This window comes from Heptranchias perlo, chromosome 7, assembly GCF_035084215.1.
Source record: "Heptranchias perlo isolate sHepPer1 chromosome 7, sHepPer1.hap1, whole genome shotgun sequence".
NCBI lineage: Eukaryota > Metazoa > Chordata > Chondrichthyes > Hexanchiformes > Hexanchidae > Heptranchias > Heptranchias perlo.
In genome coordinates this window covers 7,113,034-7,135,515 of record NC_090331.1, presented here as the reverse complement: position 1 = coordinate 7,135,515, position 22,482 = coordinate 7,113,034, and the positions used below count along the sequence as shown (strand labels likewise).

Here is a 22,482-nt window from a genome sequence, read left to right as displayed (position 1 = left end):
GAGAAACTATTTCCGCTGGTTGGGGATTCTAGGAGTAGGGGGCACGGTCTAAAAATTAGAGCCAGACCTTTCAGGAGCGAGATTAGAAAACATTTCTACACACAAAGGGTGGTAGAAGTTTGGAACTCTCTTCCGCAAACGGCAATTGATACTAGCTCAATTGCTAAATTTAAACCTGAGATAGATAGCTTTTTGGCAACCAAAGGTATTAAGGGATATGGGCCAAAGGCAGGTATATGGAGTTAGATCACAGATCAGCCATGATCTTATCAAATGGCGGAGCAGGCACGAGGGGCTGAATGGCCTACTCCTGTTCCTATGTTCCTAAAAGTTGGGATTTGTTGGCGATCGGTTCAGTCAATAATCCAGGTACGGATAAAGCAACGAAACATACTCCCCCCCTCCGCCCCCCACATTCCACCCCGCCCCGGGCCGGCTGCGTACTCATTGAGACAGGGCACGGTGGGGGGTGGGTATTTTCTTTGACGGTGCCCTGGGTTATTTTTAAACGCCCCGCTGACAGCTGGCAGCAGGAGTCATCTTACTGAGTGACCGGAACAATTGGACTTAATCCCGACTGCAGCAACTGTTTTCTTCCCCCCCCCCCCGTTTTGCAGGATGTTGACGCAGCCACTCTGGCCCGCATCGATCTCGAGCGTCGCATTGAATCCCTCAACGAGGAGATCGCATTCCTCAAAAAAGTGCACGAGGAGGTGAGTCAGATTTGAGTGAATCAAAGCAATGGAGCCTTTATTCCTCATATCCCATCGGGTTTGGGGTTTTTATCCATTCTCTTTCCAAGGGCGTACTTGTGTGATGTGTACCTCAAGGGACTTCTCCATTTCAAGCATCAAATGTCAGCAGTCAGCACTCTCAGGGCAGGTCCAGCATGGGTTAGATACAGAGTAAAGCTCCCTCTACACTGTCCCATCAAACACTCCCAGGGCAGGTACAGCACCGGTTAGATACAGAGTAAAGCTCCCTCTACACTGTCCCATCAAACACTCCCAGGGCAGGTATAGCACGGGTTAGATACAGAGTAAAGCTCCCTCTACACTGTCCCATCAAACACTCCCAGGGCAGGTACAGCACGGGTTAGATACAGAGTAAAGCTCCCTCTACACTGTCCCATCAAACACTCCCAGGGCAGGTACAGCACGGGTTAGATACAGAGTAAAGCTCCCTCTACACTGTCCCATCAAACACTCCCAGGGCAGGTACAGCACGGGTTAGATTCAGAGTAAAGCTCCCTCTACACTGTCCCATCAAACACTCCCAGGGCAGGTACAGCACGGGTTAGATACAGAGTAAAGCTCCCTCTACACTGTCCCATCAAACACTCCCAGGGCAGGTACAGCACGGGTTAGATACAGAGTAAAGCTCCCTCTACACTGTCCCATCAAACACTCCCAGGGCAGGTACAGCACGGGTTAGATACAGAGTAAAGCTCCCTCTACACTGTCCCATCAAACACTCCCAGGGCAGGTACAGCACGGGTTAGATACAGAGTAAAGCTCCCTCTACACTGTCCCATCAAACACTCCCAGGGCAGGTACAGCACAGGTTAGATACAGAGTAAAGCTCCCTCTACACTGTCCCATCAAACACTCCCAGGACAGGTACATGAGGACATGAAAAGCTCTAATGAAAGAAAGTTTTTTTAAATTTGAACCGTGGGGGTGAATTTCCTCACCCTCAAACGGAGTGTCCGCCCCACTGCTGACGAAGTTTTGGTGGGGGAGCGAGAGAGGCTCTGAGGAAATTCACCCCACCTCTCCATACGCACTTAATAAAGAGAAAGAATTCCAGTCTGACCTGTAACAGTAATTCATTCCTGGAGTTCAGAACAATTATACCTTTTAAGCCTTAAAGAGACACACGCAGGCTGCTTTATAGAATCATAGAATCATAGAATCATAGAAGTTACAACATGGAAACAGGCCCTTCGGCCCAACATGTCCATGTCGCCCAGTTTATACCACTAAGCTAGTCCCAATTGCCTGCACTTGGCCCATATCCCTCTATACCCATCTTACCCATGTAACTGTCCAAATGCTTTTTAAAAGACAAAATTGTACCCGCCTCTACTACTGCCTCTGGCAGCTCGTTCCAGGCACTCACCACCCTTTGAGTGAAAAAATTGCCCCTCTGGACCCTTTTGTATCTCTCCCCTCTCACCTTAAATCTATGCCCCCTCGTTATAGACTCCCCTACCTTTGAGAAAAGATTTTGACTATCGACCTTATCTATGCCCCTCATTATTTTATAGACTTCTATAAGATCACCCCTTAACCTCCTACTCTCCAGGGAAAAAAGTCCCAGTCTGTCTAACCTCTCCCTGTAAGTCAAACCATCAAGTCCCGGTAGCATCCTAGTAAATCTTTTCTGCACTCTTTCTAGTTTAATAATATCCTTTCTATAATAGGGTGACCAGAACTGTACACAGTACTCCAAGTGTGGCCTCACCAATGCCCTGTACAACTTCAACAAGACATCCCAACTCCTGCATTCAATGTTCTGACCAATGAAACCAAGCATGCCGAATGCCTTCTTCACCACCCTATCCACCTGTGACTCCACTTTCAAGGAGCTATGAATCTGTACTCCTAGATCTCTTTGTTCTATAACTCTCCCCAACGCCCTACCATTAACGGAGTAGGTCCTGGCCCGATTCGATCTACCAAAATGCATCACCTCACATTTATCTAAATTAAACTCCATCTGCCATTCATCGGCCCACTGGCCCAATTGATCAAGATCCCGTTGCAATCCCAGATAACCTTCTTCACTGTCCACAATGCCACCAATCTTGATGTCATCTGCAAACTTACTAACCATGCCTCCTAAATTCTCATCCAAATCATTAATATAAATAACAAATAACAGCGGACCCAGCACCGATCCCTGAGGCACACCGCTGGACACAGGCATCCAGTTTGAAAAACAACCCTCTACAACCACCCTCTGTCTTCTGTCGTCAAGCCAATTTTGTATCCAATTGGCTACCTCACCTTGGATCCCATGAGATTTAACCTTATGTAACAACCTACCATGCGGTACCTTGTCAAATGCTTTGCTGAAGTCCATGTAGACCACGTCTACTGCACAGCCCTCATCTATCTTCTTGGTTACCCCTTCAAAAAACTCAATCAAATTCGTGAGACATGATTTTCCTCTCACAAAACCATGCTGACTGTTCCTAATTAGTCCCTGCCTCTCCAAATGCCTGTAGATCCTGTCCCTCAGAATACCCTCTAACAACTTACCCACTACAGATGTCAGGCTCACTGGTCTGTAGTTCCCAGGCTTTTCCCTGCCGCCCTTCTTAAACAAAGGCACAACATTTGCTACCCTCCAATCTTCAGGCACCTCACCTGTAGCGGTGGATGATTCAAATATCTCTGCTAGGGGACCCGCAATTTCCTCCATAACCTCCCATAACGTCCTGGGATACATTTCATCAGGTCCCGGAGATTTATCTACCTTGATGCGCGTTAAGACTTCCAGCACCTCCCTCTCTGTAATATGTACACTCCTCAAGACATCACTATTTATTTCCCCAAGTTCCCTAACATCCATGCCTTTCTCAACCGTAAATACCGATGTGAAATATTCATTCAGGATCTCACCCATTTCTTGTGGTTCCGCACATAGATGACCTTGTTGATCCTTAAGAGGCCCTACTCTCTCCCTAGTTACCCTTTTGCCCTTTATGTATTTGTAGAAGCTCTTTGGATTCACCTTTGCCTGATCTGCCAAAGCAATCTCATATCCCCTTTTTGCCCTCCTGATTTCTCTCTTAACTCTACTCCGGCAATCTCTATACTCTTCAAGGGATCCACTTGATCCCAGCTGCCTATGCATGTCATATGCCTCCTTCTTCTTTTTGACTAGTGCCTCAATCTCCCGAGTCATCCAAGGTTCCCTACTTCTACCAGCCTTGCCCTTCACTTTATAAGGAATGTGCTTACCCTGAACCCTGGTTAACACACTTTTGAAAGCCTCCCACTTACCAGACGTCCCTTTGCCTGCCAACAGACTCTCCCAATCAACTTCTGAAAGTTCCTGTCTAATACCATCAAAATTGGCCTTTCCCCAATTTAGAATTTTAACTTTTGGGCCAGACCTATCCTTCTCCATAGCTATCTTAAAACTAATGGAATTATGATCACTTGTCCCAAAGTGATCCCTCACCAACACTTCTGTCACCTGCCCTTCCTTATTTCCCAAGAGGAGGTCAAGTTTTGCCCCCTCTCTAGTCGGGCCATCCACATACTGAATGAGAAATTCCTCCTGAATACACTCAACAAATTTCTCTCCATCCAAGCCCCTAATGCTATGGCTGTCCCAGTCAATGTTGGGAAAGTTAAAGTCCCCTACTATTACCACCCTATTTTTCTTGCAGCTGTCTGTAATCTCCTTACATATTTGCTCCTCAATTTCCCGTTGACTATTTGGGGGTCTGTAGTACAATCCTATCAAAGTGATCTCTCCCTTCTTATTTTTCAGTTCTACCCATATAGACTCAGTGGGCGAACCCTCGGATATATCCCCTCTCACTACTGCCGTGATGTTCTCCCTAATCAAGAACGCAACTCCCCCTCCTCTCTTACCTCCTGCTCTATCTTTCCTATAGCATCTGTACCCTGGAACATTGAGCTGCCAGTCCTGCCCCTCCCTTATCCATGTTTCAGTAATAGCTATAACATCCCAGTCCCATGTACCCATCCATGCCCTGAGTTCATCTGCCTTGCCCATCAGACTTCTTGCATTGAAATAAATGCAGTTTAATCTAGACTTCCCTTGGTCTTTGCCCTGCTTTCTCAGACCATCTGTCCGGTCATGTTCTGTACACTCTCCCTTACTGCCTTTTGTTTCTGTCACCATTTTATTTCCCACTGACTTCCTGCATCGGGAACATTAAACCTTTACCATTCCCCTGTCCTTATAAAGCAACACTTTGTCCAAACGCACGGGAGCTCCCTAGCATATGTAAACATTTTAAGAGGCCTGCGTGACGTATGCAAATTTTATCCCAAGGAGAAAAGAAGCCACTGATTTCCTGTCTCCCTCTGATTGACCTGCGGATCAACCAGCATCTCATTTCCCTCAGGGAGGCACAGCAAAGGAGACCTTAAGGGGAAAATTTACCCCACTGTGATATTCTGCAACTCAAGTGCATCTGCGTGCAACTTGGTGTTTCCCTTTAAGGTCTCCTGAGGGAAATTAGAAGTGAAATGATTCGCAGGCCAGTTGGAGGTTTGACCGGAAATGATTGGTTTCCTTTCTCTTTTGAAATTTCTTTTAAAGGCAGCCCCCGTGGCGTTGCTCATGGGAAGGCAGAAGAAGTGTCCGATGCTGCGGCCCTTGTAAAGCTGCGGTGCCATCCCACTTGAACCGAGCTGTGCCACGGTGGGGGGGCAGATCCGCGAATTGTTTCTTTTAAGTATGTTGCTTAAAAGCGTCTCTTTGCTTCCCCCTTCTTGTTTTTTTCTTTTGAAAGGAACTGCGCGAGCTGCAGGCTCAGCTCCAGGAGCAACAGGTCCAGGTGGAGGTCGACATGTCCAAGCCCGACCTCACCGCCGCCCTGCGCGACATCCGCGTTCAGTACGAGTCCATCTCGGCCAAGAATGTCCAGGAGGCCGAGGAGTGGTACAAATCGAAGGTACGAGGAATTTCTCTCTATTACATGGCTCCAGTGCAGGACTGAGGGGAGACCAGGTGGACAAAGACCTTGCTAATAAATTATTGGTTACACAAAGCGTAGAATATTCCAAACCGGGGAACTGAGGGTTAATTTTCAGTCGCTCTCCCAATCGGGTAAAATTTTCCTCCAAAGTCAGAACGGCTGATCGGGAGACTCCCCCCACCCCCCCAGACTTCCTCACCTCCCCCCTCCCCCACCTCATCTCCCCCCCACCCCCCCCGCCACACTCCGAGAAAGGTCTTGGCCTTTATTTCCCAGCTATCGTTGGTTTGAACGGATCGCCAACAGGTGGAGCTCTGGACCGCCCCGGTCTGGAATTCCATTGCGTTCTCCCGATTCCCACGCGGCACGCCGCAGCGTCCCTGGGCGGTTCCCGCTGGGCCCGAGCCGGAGTTACGGCAGGAGCCCGTGAGGAACCCTCCCGCACAGAATACCGGAAGTTTCACATCCCCTCCCCCCACTCCGCCCCCCCCCCCCCCTTTCCAGTACAACACGTGGACTGTGGCACTTCACTGGCCGCAGGATCACGTGACAAATCGTCTCGTCTTCCAATCCAATACGGGGCGCGGGGAGCGCAGTGGCTATGCGACTGGGCTAGTAATCCAGAGACCAGGAGCAATAATCCAGAGAATGGGAGTTCAATTCCCTCCATGGGCAATTTGAGAATTTGAATTCAGTAAAAGTGACCATGAAGCTGCCGGACTGAGGTAAAAACCCAACTGTTTTCACTAATGTCCTTTAGGGGAAGGAAACCTGCCGTCCTTACCCGGTCTGGGCCTATATGTGACTCCAGTCCCACACCCAACGTGGTTGACTCTTAACTGCCCTCTGAAGTGGCCTGGTAATCCTCTCAGTCGTATCGAACCGCTGCCCAGTGGTTCATGACGAAGACGGCCCACCATCACTTTCTCAGGCCAAATAGACATGAGCAATAAATGCCGGACGCCCACATCCCGAGAATAAATTAAGAAAAACGTCCGCCTCCCCCATCTCCCCCCCCCGCCGCCCCCCCTCACAACACACGGATTATGGGACAGCAATGGTGGCCGTATTTACCCGCAGGGTCACGTGACAAATCGCCTCACCTTGCAAGCGAAAGAAACATGAACGTGCGATGGCAGTACTGTACTGTGGACACCTATACAGGGGGGGCTTGGGGCCGGAGAGTGACCTATGACCTGAGTGCTTTACTGCTTTGGTTCCAGGTCTCAGATTTGAATCAGAACGCTGTCAAAAACAATGACGCGTTGCGACAGGCCAAGCAGGATTTGATGGAGTACCGACACCAGATTCAGACCCACACCTGTGAGATCGATGCCCTCAAAGGATCTGTGAGTGTTTGCCGCTAAATCCCTGACTGTAATCAAAAAACGAAAGAACGAACTTGCATTTATATAGCGCCTTTCACAATGTCCCAAAGCACTTTACCACCTAATGAAGTGTAGTCACTGTTGTAATGTAGGAAACGCGGCAGCCAGTTTGCGCACAGCAAGATCCCACAATCAGCAATGTGATAATGACCAGATCATCTGTTTTTTTTAAGCACGGTTGGTTGAGGGATAAATATTGGCCAGGACACCAGGGGGAACTTCCCTGATCATCTTCCAAAATAGTGGCCTTGGGATCTTTCACATGCCACCTGAGAGAGCAGACGGGGCCTCGGTTTAACGTCTCATCCGAAAGACGGCACCTCTGACAGTGCAGCACTCCCTCGGTACTGGCACTGGGAGCGTCGGCCTAGATTATGTGCTCAAGTCTGTGGAGTGGGACTTGAACCCACGACCTTCGTGACTCAGAGGTCTACCCATTGAGCCACAGCTGACACCAATAAAGAGCTCATCACCCCGTTCATTTGGACATTTCAGCTCAATATATCACACTGGGAGTACTGTGAACAGTTCTGGTCTCCATATTATAGAAAGGATATAGAGGCACTGAGGAAGGTGCAAAAAAGATTTACTGGGATGATACCAGAACTGAGAGGTTGTACCTATCAGGAAAGATTGAACAGGCTGGGGCTCTTTTCTCTAGAAAAGAGAAGGCTGAGGGGTGACCTGATGGAGGTCGTTAAGATTATCGACGGGGTTTGATAGGGTAGACGTAGAGAAGATGTTTCCATTTGTGGGGGGAGATCAAAACTAGGGGCCATAAATATAAGATAGTCACTAATAAATCCAACAGGGAATTCAGGAGAAACTTCTTTACCCAAAGAGTGGTGAGAATGTGGAACTCGCTCCCACAAGGAGTAGTTGAGGCGAATAACAGAGATACATTTAAGGGGAAGCTAGATAAACACATGAAGGAGAAAGGAATAGAAGGGTATGCTGATAGGGTGATATTAAGTAGGGAGGAAGGAAGCTCGTGTGGAGCATAAACACCAGCATGGACCAGTTGGGCCGAATGGCCTGTTTCTGTGCTGTACATTCTATGCAATATCTGCACTAGGTAAACTAATGGGTCTAAAGGCTGACAAGTCCCCTGGACCTGATGGCTTGCATCCAAGGGTCTTAAAGGAAATGGCTACAGAGATAGTGGATGCATTGGTTGTAATCATCCAGAATTCACTAGATTCTGGAAAGGTCCCAGCGGATTGGAAAACCGCAAACGTAACACCCCTATTCAAGAAGGGAGTGAGAGAGAAAGCAGGTAACTATAGACCAGTTAGCCCAACATCTGTCATTGGGAAAATGCTAGAATCCATTATTAAGGAAGTAGTAGCAGGACATTTGGAGACTCATAATACAATCAAGGAGAGTCAACATGGTTTTATGAAGGGGAAATCTTGATGGCAAATTTATTAGAGTTCTTTGAGGAATTAACAGGCAGGGTGGATAAAGGGGAACCAATAGATGCAGTATATTTGGATTTCCAAAAGGCATTTGATGAAGTGCTACATAAAAGATTACTGCACAAGATAAGAGCTCATGGTGTCGGGGGTAATATACTGGCATGGATAGAGGATTGGCTAACTCACAGAAAACAAAGAGTCGGGATAAAAGGGTCATTTTCAAAATGGCAATCTGTAACTAGTGGGGTGCCGCAGGGCTCAGTGCTGGGGCCTCAACTATTTACAATATATATCAGTGACTTGGATGAAGGAACAGAGTGTCTTGTGGCCAAATTTGCTGATGATTCAAAGATAGGTGGAAAAGCAAGTTGTGAGGAGGACACAAAGTGTCTGCAAAGGGATATTGACAGGTTAAGCGAATGGGCAAAAATTTGGCAGATGGAATATAATGTGGGAAAATGTGAAGTCATCCACTTTGGGAGGAAAAATAAAAAAGCAAAATATTATTTGAATGGAGAAATACTACAAAATGCTGCGGTACAGAGGGATCTGGGTGTCCTCGTACATGAAACACAAAAAGTCAACATACAGGTGCAGCAGGTAATCCGAAGGCAAATGGAATATTGGCCTTTATTTCTAGGGGGATGGAATATAAAAGCAGGGAAGTCATGCTACAACTGTACAGGGTGCTGGTGAGACCACACCTGGAGTACTGTGTACAGTTCTGGTGCCCTTATTTAAGGAAGGACATACTTGCATTGGAGGCAGTTCAGAGAAGGTTCACGAGGTTGATTCTGGGTATGGAAGGGTTGTCTTATGAGGAAAGATTGAACAGGTTGGGTCTAAACTCATTGGAGTTTAGAAGAATGAGAGGAGATCTTATTGAAACATACAAGATTCTGAGGGGACTCGATAGGGTAGATGCTGAGAGGATGTTACCCCTCATGGGGGAACCTAAAACTAGGGGGCATAGTCTCAGAATAAGGGGTTACCCATTTAAGACGGAAATGAGGAGGAATTTCTTCTCCCAGAGGGTCGTGAATCTTTGGAATTCTTTACCCCAAAAAGCTGTGGCGGCCGAGTCATTGAATCCATTCAAGGCTGAGTTAGACAAATTTTTGATCAGCAAGGGAGTCAAAGGATATGGGGAAAGGGCGGGAAAGTGGAGTTGAGGTAAAAATCAGATCAGCCATGATCTCATTAAATGGCGGAGCGGGCTCGAGGGGCCGAATGGCCCGCTCCTCGCTCCTATCCCTTACGGTCTTACGCACTGAAGGAAGTCTCAGCCTCTGCAAAAACGTTGCCGAACGAACTGGATCTCTTTCGGCAGAACGAGTCCCTGATGCGGCAGATGCGTGAAATGGAGGAAAGGTTTGCGAGCGAGGCGGCCGGATACACGGACACAATCACCCGCCTGGAGGAAGAGATCCGTCACTTGAAGGATGAGATGGCGCGTCACCTGCGCGAGTACCAGGACCTGCTCAACGTGAAGATGGCGCTGGATGTGGAGATCGCCACCTACAGGAAGCTGCTGGAGGGCGAGGAGAGCAGGTGCGTTGTGCGAACGATCGCCCGCTTGGGGCGGGCACTTTGTCAAGGCGAACGCGAGCTCACGCTTGTCCTTTCGCCGCTCGCGGTGGGGACGGGGGGGGGGGGGGGGCCCGACCCCGCGCCTGTCAACATCAATGTAAGAATTCTACCTTCGCCACCCTCCGACAGTGCGGCGCTCCCTCGGTGCCGACCCTCCGACAGTGCGGCGCTCCCTCGGTGCCGACCCTCCGACAGTGCGGCGCTCCCTCGGTGCCGACCCTCCGACAGTACGGCGCTCCCTCGGTGCCGACCCTCCGACAGTGCGGCGCTCCCTCGGTGCCGACCCTCCGACAGTGCGGCGCTCCCTCGGTGCCGACCCTCCGACAGTGCGGCGCTCCCTCGGTGCCGACCCTCCGACAGTGCGGCGCTCCCTCGGTGCCGACCCTCCGACAGTGCGGCGCTCCCTCGGTGCCGACCCTCCGACAGTGCGGCGCTCCCTCGGTGCCGACCCTCCGACAGTGCGGCGCTCCCTCGGTGCCGACCCTCCGACAGTGCGGCGCTCCCTCGGTGCCGACCCTCCGACAGTGCGGCGCTCCCTCGGTGCCGACCCTCCGACAGTGCAGAGCTCCCTCCGTGCCGACCCTCCGACAGTGCAGCGCTCCCTCGGTGCCGACCCTCCGACAGTGCAGCGCTCCCTCAGTGCTGACCCTCCGACAGTACAGCACTCCCTCAGTACTGACCCTCCGACAGTGCAGAGCTCCCTCAGTACTGACCCTCCGACAGTGCAGCGCTCCCTCAGTACCGACCCTCCGACAGTGCAGCGCTCCCTCAGTGCCGACCCTCCGACAGTGCAGCGCTCCCTCGGTGCCGACCCTCCGACAGTGCAGAGCTCCCTCAGTACTGACCCTCCGACAGTGCAGCGCTCCCTCAGTGCTGACCCTCCGACAGTGCAGAGCTCCCTCAGTACTGACCCTCCGACAGTGCAGCGCTCCCTCTGTACTGACCCTCCGACAGTGCAGCGCTCCCTCTGTACTGACCCCCCGACAGTGCAGCACTCCCTCTGTACTGACCCTCCGACAGTGAAGAGCTCCCTCAGTACTGACCCTCCGACAGTGCAGCACTCCCTCAGTACTGACCCTCCGACAGTGCAGCACTCCCTCAGTACTGACCCTCCGACAGTGCATCGCTCCCTCAGTACCGACCCTCTGACAGTGCAGAGCTCCCTCAGTACTGACTCTCCGACAGTGCAGCGCTCCCTCAGTTATGACCCTCTGACAATGCATCGCTCCCTCAGTACTGACCCTCCGACAGTGCAGAGCTCCCTCAGTACCGACCCTCCGACAGTGCAGCGCTCCCTCAGTACCGACCCTCCGACAGTGCAGAGCTCCATCAGTACCGACCCTCCGACAGTGCAGCGCTCCCTCAGTACTGACCCTCCGACAGTGCAGCGCTCCCTCAGTACTGACCCTCCGACAGTACAGCACTCCCTCAGTGCTGACCCTCCGACAGTGCACCGCTCCCTCAGTACTGACCCTCCGACAGTGCAGCGCTCCCTCAGTACTGACCCTCCGACAGTGCAGCACTCCCTCAGTACTGACCCTCCGACAGTACAGCACTCCCTCAGTACTGACCCTCCGACAGTACAGCACTCCCTCAGTACTGACCCTCCGACAGTGCAGCACTCCCTCAGTACTGACCCTCCGACAGTACAGCACTCCCTCAGTACTGACCCTCCGACAGTGCAGCGCTCCCTCAGTACTGACCCTCCGACAGTGCAGCGCTCCCTCAGTACTGACCCTCCGACAGTGCACCGCTCCCTCAGTACTGACCCTCCGACAGTGCAGCGCTCCCTCAGTACTGACCCTCCGACAGTGCAGCACTCCCTCAGTACTGACCCTCCGACAGTACAGCACTCCCTCAGTACTGACCCTCCGACAGTGCAGCGCTCCCTCAGTACTGACCCTCCGACAGTACAGCACTCCCTCAGTACTGACCCTCCGACAGTGCAGCACTCCCTCAGTACTGACCCTCCGACAGTGCAGCACTCCCTCAGTACTGACCCTCCGACAGTGCAGCGCTCCCTCAGTACTGACCCTCCGACAGTGCGGCGCTCCCTCAGTACTGACCCTCCGACAGTACAGCACTCCCTCAGTACTGACCCTCCGACAGTGCAGCGCTCCCTCAGTACTGACCCTCCGACAGTGCAGCACTCCCTCAGTACTGACCCTCCGACAGTGCAGCACTCCCTCAGTACTGACCCTCCGACAGTGCAGCGCTCCCTCAGTACTGACCCTCCGACAGTGCGGCCCTCCCTCAGTACTGACCCTCCGACAGTACAGCACTCCCTCAGTACTGACCCTCCGACAGTGCAGCGCTCCCTCAGTACTGACCCTCCGACAGTGCAGCGCTCCCTCAGTACTGACCCTCCGACAGTGCAGCACTCCCTCAGTACTGACCCTCCGACAGTGCAGCACTCCCTCAGTACTGACCCTCCGACAGTACAGCACTCCCTCAGTACTGACCCTCCGACAGTGCAGCGCTCCCTCAGTACTGACCCTCCGACAGTACAGCACTCCCTCAGTGCTGACCCTCCGACAGTGCAGCACTCCCTCAGTACTGACCCTCCGACAGTACAGCACTCCCTCAGTGCTGACCCTCCGACAGTGCAGCGCTCCCTCAGTACTGACCCTCCGACAGTACAGCACTCCCTCAGTGCTGACCCTCCGACAGTGCAGCGCTCCCTCAGTACTGACCCTCCGACAGTACAGCACTCCCTCAGTGCTGACCCTCCGACAGTGCAGCGCTCCCTCAGTACTGACCCTCCGACAGTGCAGCGCTCCCTCAGTACTGACCCTCCGACAGTGCAGCGCTCCCTCAGTACTGACCCTCCGACAGTACAGCACTCCCTCAGTGCTGACCCTCCGACAGTGCAGCGCTCCCTCAGTACTGACCCTCCGACAGTACAGCACTCCCTCAGTGCTGACCCTCCGACAGTGCAGCGCTCCCTCAGTACTGACCCTCCGACAGTGCAGCGCTCCCTCAGTACTGGCACCAGGAGTATCAGCCTGGATTATGGGCTCGAGTCTCTGGAGCAGGATTTGAACCCATGATCGTCTCAGAGGCAGGAGAGACCCCACTGAGCCGAGGCCGAGTGCATTTTATTCTATAAACTAATGTATTGCATTGCTTGGTTTAACCTTCCACCTGAAAGACGGATAGATTTAATGGATATGGTGAGGATGTGATCGGAGAGGCTGAGACCAACCAACAAACCTACAGTCTTGTTGGTCCAAATCGGTTAATCCCGGGGATGAGGGGGCGGACATATGAGGAGAGGTTGAGTAGATTGGGACTCTACTCATTGGAGTTCAGAAGAATGAGAGGCGATCTTATTGAAACATATAAGATTGTGAAGGGGCTTGATCGGGTGGATGCGGTAAGGATGTTCCCAAGGATGGGTGAAACTAGAACTAGGGGGCATCATCTTAGAATAAGGGGCTGCTCTTTCAAAACTGAGATGAGGAGAAACTTCTTCACTCAGAGGGTAGTAGGTCTGTGGAATTTTCTGCCCCAGGAAGCTGTGGAAGCTACATCATTAAATAAATTTAAAACAGAAATAGACAGTTTCCTAGAAGTAAAGGGAATTAGGGGTTACGGGGAGTGGGCAGGAAATTGGACATGAATTTAGATTTGAGGTTAGGATCAGATCGGCCATGATCTTATTGAATGGCGGAGCAGGCTCAAGGGGCCGATTGGCCTACTCCTGCTCCTATTTCTTATGTTCTTATGTTCTTATGTCAAATGGCCTCTTCCTGCTCCTAAAATTTCTCAGATATTCTTTAAAAAAATTCAGAGGGATCAGATTTAAAAAATAGTCGTTACTTTTCAAACATATCTCAATGAAGTCCCTTACAGAGCCAGTGCTGTGTTTTAGTTGTTGACCTCTTGACCAGGAAGTAATGATGCTCTGCCATTATTCTTTTCTTTAGGATTGTTTTGCCTGTCCAGACGTTTTCGGCCCTGAGTTTCAGAGGTAGGTAAATGCTAATCTCCTCCTAACCCCGAGGAATTCAATGGACAATGGCCTGCCGCTGTTGCCCGCCCGTGAGTAAACTCTGCGGTGTCTTCGTTTCAGAGACCAGCCCTGAGCAGCAGCATCTCGCCGAAATTCACACCAAGAAAACCGTGACCATCAAGACCTACGAAACAAGGGACGGAGAGGTAAGAGGGACAGAGCGCACGGAGGCAGAGAGAGAGGAGACGTATATTGTATTAGGGGTTACGGGGAGCGGGCAGGAAATTGGACATGAAGCTGAGTTCGGATCGGTCAAGGCCCTGTGGGTGGCGGTGCGGGCTCCAGGGGCTGAGTGGCCGGGTCCTGCTCCTACTTCTTGTGTTCTTTCGATTTGAGGTTAGGATCAGATCAGCCGTGATCTTATTGAATGGCGGAGCAGGCTCGAGGGGCCGATTGGCCTACTCCTGCTCCTATCTCTTATGTTCTTACCTCAAAAGAAAGAACGAACTTGCATTTCTACAGCGCCTTTCATGACCTCAGGATGTCCCGGAAGCGCTTTACAGCCAATGAAGTACTTCTTCTTTTGAAGAGTAGTCACTGTTGTAATGTCGGAAAACGCAGCAGCCAATTTGCGCACAGCAAGATCCCACAAACGGCAACGTGATAGTTGACCAGTTCAGAGGAGTTGGCTGAGGGATATATATCGGCCCAGGACACCGGGGAGAACTCCACTCCTCTTCCTTGAAATGGTGGCTGTGGGATCCTTCACGTAACGCCTGGGAGGGCAGACGGGGGGGCCCTCGGTTTAACGCCCGAACCGAGAGACCGCGAGGATCAATGGAAATCGGCGCCACGAGCTTCAATCAGAATCCTCGGCACGAGCCGCCCCGCACCCCGCCCCCCACCACCGCCGGTCGGCTCCTCCACAGGCAGCTCGCCCCGAGATCAATGTCGGGCCGCCTGCCTCGCCGGAAGCGGCCCTCAGCTAAGCCCCGGGAGCGGGCCACGGGCGGGGATGATCGCGACTCCACCGTAATGGGGGCGGGAGGGGGGGGTGCGGAGGAGCTGTCAATGGCGGTCGCGGGAGCTGCTGAAGAATCCTGAGCAGAACAGGCCCGACGCCTCCTCTGTTCACCGCCGACTAATTTCTGGATGAATCATAGAATGATCCGGCACAGAGGGAGTCTGTTCGGCCCATCGTGCCTGTGCTGGCTCTTTGTCCCACTGCCCGGCTGTTCTTTCCCCACAGTCCTGTATAATTTTTTCTTTTCAATTATTTCTCCAATTCCCTTTTGAAAGTTACTATTGAATCTGCTTCCACCGCCCTTTCAGGCAGCGCATTCCAGATCATAACAACTCGCTGCGTAAAAAAAAATTCTCCTCATCTCCCCACTCTGGTTCTTTTAACTTATAAATCCAATAGGGAATTCAGGAGAAACCTCTTTACCCAGAGAGTGGTGAGAATGTGGGACTCGCTCCCACAAGGAGTAGTTGAGGCGAATAACAGAGATACATTTAAGGGGAAGCTCGATAAACACATGAGGGAGAAAGGAATAGAAGGATATGCTGATAGGGTGAGATGAAGTAAGGTGGGAGGAGGCTCTTGTGGAGCATAAACACCAGAATAGACCAGTTGGGCCGAATGGCCTGTTTCTGTGCTGTAAATTCAATGTAATTCTATGTAATGATCTTAAATCTGTGTCCTCTGGTCTCCTGCCACTGGAAACAGTTTCTCCTTATTTACTCTGTCAAAACCTCTCATGATTTTGAACACCTCGATCAAATCAATAACCTTCTCTGCTGTGGAGAGAACAATCCCAGCTTCTCCAGTCTCTCCGCGTAGCTGAAGTCCCACTGCCCTGCTCTTTCCCCATAAGACGGGGTCTTCAACAGACGTTAAATCCCTATTTTGCATATTTAAGAGGTTTGACGCTTAAAAATAAACGGCCCCACGAGTTTAGTGGTGGGACCAACACCTGTGCAGATTGGTATGTTTTGCACCCGTTTTAGGCCAACCAATCATATCGTTGCACCTAGAATTCAAGAGGTTAAAGGTGATTGAATAAAAAGTGGGGTATATTTTTCCTTTTTGGGGCAACTGACTTCAAAATACAGAAGACCGTCTAAAAACCAATTTTAGGCCAATTGAGGTGTACAAAATTATGAGGGGCACAGATAGGATGGATACTAAGGAGCTTTTTCCCTTTGTTGAGGTTTCTATAACAAGGGGGCATAGATTCAAGGTAAAAGGCGGGAGGTTTAGAGGGGATTTGAGAAAGAACTTTTTCACCCAGAGGGTGGTTGGAGTCTGGAACTCACTGCCTGAAAGGGTTGTGGAGGCAGGAACCCTCACAACATTCAAGAAGCATTTGGATGAGCACTTGAAATGCCATAGCATACAAGGCTACGGACCAAATGCTGGAATATGGGATTAGAGTAGACAGGGCTTGATGGCCGGCGCGGACACGATGGGCCGAAGGGCCTCTATCCGTGCTGTATAACTCTATGACTCTATGACTCTAATTCAAGGGGCTTTCATTATTCATTTGGTATTTGCTTGCTACAGGTTGAAATATTTTAGAATCACAGAATCTTACAGCACAGTTGGAGGCCGTTCAGCCCACCGTGCCTGTGCTGGCTCTCTGTAATGCTCTCCAATTAGTCCCACTCCCCTGCTCTTTCCCCATTGCCCTGCAAATTTATTGTTTTCAAGTAGTTAGCCAATTCCCTTATTTTCTCTATCAAAACTCTTCTCTGCTTCCTTTTTTGCTTGAAGTTTTTCCCCAAGGTGTAAGATTGTACAATTAGGGTGTTATAAGCTGGATAGCCCGGTGGTGAAGGATGGAATAATGGAGCCTGGTCTTCAGTTGCTTCCAAGCCTCTATTCACAGAGATCCACATTTACACCCAAACCCTAGATCGGCTCTCTTATAAATGGATATGAGAATCCCCAGTTGATTCGCACCACCTGAATACAATTAACACTAACTGATATAAATCACGATTGCACAATTAACACAGTGCAATCATGACGAACACGAGGAGATGCCCATCAGGTCAGTGAGGCTGTTGACATTTTGTATCGTGGTTTGTGTCACTGTGAAAATCCGGTTAACTTACCTTGTATATTTCTTATATCATCGGGCACAGGCCGTCCCACTGCTAAACTGGTGTGCTCGGCGCCCGTTCCGCGCCCGAAAACCGGGGGCGCAAACGCACGCCGATTTCTCCCCCCCCCCCCGGCGGAGAGGCGTTGAGGATTCCCCACTGACAGCACTTCCTTCCTCTTCCCTCCAGGTGATTAGCGAGTCTACACAGCAACAACAGGAGATGGCTTAAAACCTACTGACGGACGCACGGAGAGCGTGACCCCACCCCTTGACCTTTCCACGAGCCCCCCCACCCACCAACCACCCATCTACCGGATTGACAGTGATATCGCACGTACCCAGAACTAGTGCCTCCAAGCCCGTTCCCATCGTCAGCCGACTGCCGTTTGTTACGTAGCGTTGGAGAGTCCAGAAGAAGAGTTCAACTGAAGGGAAACAAAGGGTTTTCGAAATATAGATCACGTCCTTTTGAGAACTAGGGTAGCTCTTTCTGTATCATTTCAGATGTACTGTGTAACTATGTGGGACATAGGGATTTTCTGGTGTCTATTTTTTCACAGTGCGATAAGTAAATTTAGGATAAAGCATTGCACACCGATAGGTTAGCAATAGCTACTTGGATGTTCACTTTCAAATCAGGCAGTTGCCGTTTATTATCTGTACAATGGGACCTAGAGTTGACTGCGGGGTGACTTTGGCAGACAAACGTAACCATTTGGCATTTCTCTCTCTCTCTCGCTGTTACCGTAGTGCAGGCGGTAACCATTTTATTACGAGCGAGTTAACGGGGGTGAAATCGGGTCTTTGGCGACAGAGAATCGGCTGCCCCTTTTACACCCCCCCGCCCCGATTTTATTTTCCATCGAAGTCACAGGGACAACGGAAAAGAAAATCGGGGCCGGGGGTGGGGCGGGGGGTGCAGAACAGACGGCCGAATTCGCCGTCGCCAGTTTTGCGCTCTCGCGGTTTCGTCCCTAGTTGTCTCTGCCGAAATGGTGGGTGGAGGAACGTCATCCCCAACGTGTTTCTCCACCAATGTTACCCAACGGTTATTTCTACGCTTGTATCGTTACGGCCGACTGCAAAGTTTCTCTGACCGCTGTGACGCGCCACCACGACCGTTAGCGCAGCATTAGAAGGACCAGCCATCCCAGAAGCCAGAGGTTGCTTTATCACCAAGGGTTGCCCGACTGCTGATAGGGCACGACATCTTAGGTTGGACGTCCTTTCGAACCTTCCCCACCCTCTTCCCCCCCGCCGACCCCCACCCCAAATAATCTGCTCCAAACCACACTCCTGTGTAGGATGCACATTCACTGGGCTGGATTGGCAGCCGTTTTGTTCTCATTTGTTAACTGATTAAAGTTTTGCTTGTTTGCTGGATGTGGATTGTCGAGGGGCAGTTTCACTGCCACAGATTCGTTGCCACTTAAAGTTAGATTGCGATGGTCAGATTCCCAATCATTTCCGTGGGACGTTTGATGGATCGCAGAGACGGGAGGATCTTTGATCCATTCTGTCTGGGATGGATTTAAACCCAGAGTCCCAGAAGTGAAAGGACAGCATTCGAACTCTGAATCGCCCAGTTTCCGCACCCCCACCCCAAACTTTTCAGTTACTTCACTACATATCGGGGGTTGCCAACGCCAGTTGGATGTAATCCTGGAGGTTTCATCACATGACCTCCCGCCTCGAACTGTCCCACCCCCCCCCCTCACTATCCTGCCATTGGCCGGTCCTCGTGTCACATGACCTCCCGCCCCCCCCTCACTATCTTGCCATTGGCCAGTCCTCGTGTCACATGACCTCCCGCTCCCCCCTCACTATCCTGCCATTGGCCGGTCCTCGTGTCACATGACCTCCCGCCCCCTCACTACCCCGCCATTGGCCAGTCCTCGTGTCCCATGACCTCCCGCCCCCTCACTACCCCGCCATTGGCCGTTCCTCATGTCACATGACCTCCCGCCCCCTCACTAACCTGCCATTGGCCAGTCCTCGTGGTGTCCCGCCTTCCCACGGCCAATTGGAAAGGGAACAGACTCTTTGTTACCCAGTTGGATTAATCCTGACTGTTAGTCAAACAGCCTTTGTTCCCCAACTCCAATAATTAATAAATGAAAATGTTCAGAGATTATGAAAAAAAACCCACAATTTTTCTCAACGCCTCTATGATTTTTCTCCCGGATTTTGCCCTCAGCAGTGTCCTGAAGATTAATCTTCAATTCCTGGAGACTCCAGGAGGGTTGGTAACCCTACACTACGACCAATACCAATGCCTTTCAGTCCATGATGTGGAGATGCCGGTGATGGACTGGGGTTGACAATTGTAAACAATTTTACAACACCAAGTTATAGTCCAGCAATTTTATTTGAAATCTACAAGCTTTCGGAGGCTTCCTCCTTCCTCAGGTAAATGAGGAAGGAGGAAGCCTCCGAAAGCTTGTAGATTTCAAATAAAATCGTTGGACTATAACTTGGTGTTGTAAAATTGTTTACAATTTTCAGTCCATCTCACTAACCATGTTGGCAGTCATTTAATGCTCCCTTCACTCCCCTTTAACTGATCACTTCTGAAGCCTGGACTGACCACCAACATTACCAGTTACCGACACAAGTCAATGACTCCCTCTGTGACCTTTACGTGTCATTGAAGACGTTCGAGTGTTTCACTGTTCAATTTAATTTGTTTGGGGCTGGAAAGGATTAAATATGAATTGTTTCTGCTTTGTTCTTTATTCTCACTAACTCTGCTCGATATTGTTATATTGGACAATAAGCCAACCAATCATATCGCTGCTCCCAGAATTCAAGAGGTTAAAGGTGCCTGAATAAAAATTCATGGATAAAAATGTATTTTTTTCCTTTTTGGTGCAACTGACTTCAAAATATAGCAGCCGACTAAAAAACATTTTTAGGCCAATTCAAGAGCCTTTCATTATTCTTCCTACAGGTTGAAATATTTTAGAATCTTACAGCACAGAAGGAGGCCATTCGGCCCATCATGTCTGTGCTGGCTCTGTGAAAGAGCTATCCAATTAGTCTCACTCCCCTGCTCTTTCCCCATAGCCCTGCAAATTTTTCCTTTTCAAGTATTTATCCAATTCCCTTTTGAAAGTTATTATTGAATCTGCTTCCACCGCCCTTTCAGGCAGTGCATTCCAGATCATAACAACTCGCTGCATAAAAAAAATTTCTCCTCATCTCCCCTCTGGTTCTTTTGCCAATTACCTTAAATCTGTGTCCTCTGGTTACCAACCCTCCTGCCGCTGGAAACAATTTCTCCTTATTTACAATATTTTTTTTTTATTCGTTCATGGGATGTGGGCGCGCTGGCAAGGCCGGCATTTATTGCCCATCCCTAATTGCCCTTGAGAAGGTGGTGGTGAGCCGCCTTCTTGAACCGCTGCAGTCCGTGTGGTGAAGGTTCTCCCACAGTGCTGTTAGGAAGGGAGTTCCAGGATTTTGACCCAGCGACGATGAAGGAACGGCGATATATTTCCAAGTTGGGATGGTGTGTGACTTGGAGGGGAACGTGCAGGTGGTGTTGTTCCCATGTGCCTGCTGTCCTTGTCCTTCTAGGTGGTAGAGGTCGCGGGTTTGGGATATCAAAAATATCAAAACCCTTCATGATTTTGAACACTCTCGATTGAATCTCCCCTCAACCTTCTCTGCTTCTATTTTTTTTGCCTCGAGTTTTCCCCACGTGTAAGATTGTACAATTATGCAATCATGAGGAGATGCCCACAAGGCCAGTGAGGCTGTTGACATTTTGTATCATGGGTTTGTGTCACTGCGGAAACCCGGTTAACTTATCTTGTACGTAACTCTTCTGGCACCGTTGCTGCCTTACTAAAGAGGCCCCCTGCACTCAAAGCCCCTCAAGGTCTCCGAACAACCTCGATCCAGAAAGACTTTACTTCCATTGGAACAAAACAAGGGAACACAAGCCTCCCGCTGTCAAATCCCAATCATGGTTTTGGTGCGGCCCATTGGTCGGATTGCTCTGGTTGCCCGCCTCTCTTCCAGGGTCTTGTCCGTGCCCGGTTGGCCCTGGAGATGGAGCGCTCGGTGCCCACCGGTACGCCCGAGGCCTTCCGCGACCGGTGGGCACCGCAGGGACTGGACTGGTAGTAACATTCTGATTTAATTGGTAAGGTCACTGTCGGTTTTTGTTGCTTTATCATAAACATCTTCGTTTAATCAGACCACCTGATCATTTATTATACCAAGAATCTATTGACACCGCTGTGTCGGCCAATGAGTTGGAGGCGGGGGTGGGATTTATGGCAAACAATGTATTTTACAGCAAACAGAGTCTAATTTCTTAGCAAACTGCAAAGAGACTATTTAAACAGCGCACTATAGCGAGCAGTGTCTATTTAAACATGGCGCTATAGCAGACAGAGTCTATTTAAACAGCGCACTACAGCAAACAGTCTACAGAGTCTATTTAAACAGAGACTCTACGAACTACAACAAACAGAACTCAGGACAGAAACTACAGCAACTTCTCTCTCCAGCGAAGTGCAGTGAGTGGAGGACAGTTACATAATACTAATTATATGCATAAAATCAATCCCAGTCACTTACAGCAGTGCGGGCTCCAGGCATGATTGACGGGGGAATTACCCAATCATCTCCATTTCTGGCTGGAGATAGTGGTGTCACTATGTGGAGCCTGTATTATATTAGTGCTGCCCTTAAATGGGGCACTCATTGTGCTGACTTCTGTCAGGTGACACTGGGGCGACGCCATTAAAATAGGCCCAATCATAGCTAGCAATTGCTACCCCTACAGCTCATCTTCTACAGAGAGTCAGGGAGAGCGAGAAAGAGAAAGAGCAAGAGTGTGTGAGTGCATGAGTGAGGTATTATCAGTAGCTTAGTGCAGCTTCGAAACAATCTGAGCATTAAGGGTGGGAATAAGGGGACAGGCTTACAAGCGAAGGGAACCACAAGCTAAAAGTAACTTCAGGAGTAACTACCTCATGTTTAGAGTTGGTGACAATATGGAGCAATCTTCTAACGAGCTCAATCCATGTTGTCTCAGTCGAAGCATTCAAAAAGGGAAATGGACAGACATCTCGGGGCCAAGCCCATAATCTCCACCACCGAGAAGGACAAGGGCAGCAGGCGCATGGGATCACCATCACCTCCGAGCTCCCCTCCAAGTCACACAACCATCCCGACTTGGACATAGATCACCGTTCCTTCACCTTGAAGGAGATGCCAATTTCAAAGAGCCGGCACAGGCACGATGGGCCGAATGGCCTCCTTCTGTGCTGTACCCACTATGACATTATGAACCCTTAATACCCTTTGCTTAACAAAA

General features: G+C 50.3%; 1 protein-coding gene across 1 annotated transcript in view; it reads left to right on the top strand.

Moving 5' to 3' along the window:
- Nucleotides 1–19,349, top strand: part of LOC137323491 (desmin-like) — a 35,051-nt gene extending 15,702 nt beyond the window's left edge. The window contains exons 3-9 of the mRNA XM_067987000.1: nt 618–713; nt 5,504–5,665; nt 6,913–7,038; nt 9,826–10,046; nt 14,015–14,058; nt 14,161–14,246; nt 17,338–19,349. Coding sequence (XP_067843101.1) covers nt 618–713; nt 5,504–5,665; nt 6,913–7,038; nt 9,826–10,046; nt 14,015–14,058; nt 14,161–14,246; nt 17,338–17,379 — 777 coding nt within the window. The 3' untranslated portion in view covers nt 17,380–19,349. The remainder of the gene's footprint in view (nt 1–617; nt 714–5,503; nt 5,666–6,912; nt 7,039–9,825; nt 10,047–14,014; nt 14,059–14,160; nt 14,247–17,337) is intronic.
- The last annotated feature ends 3,133 nt before the right edge of the window (nt 19,350–22,482 follow it).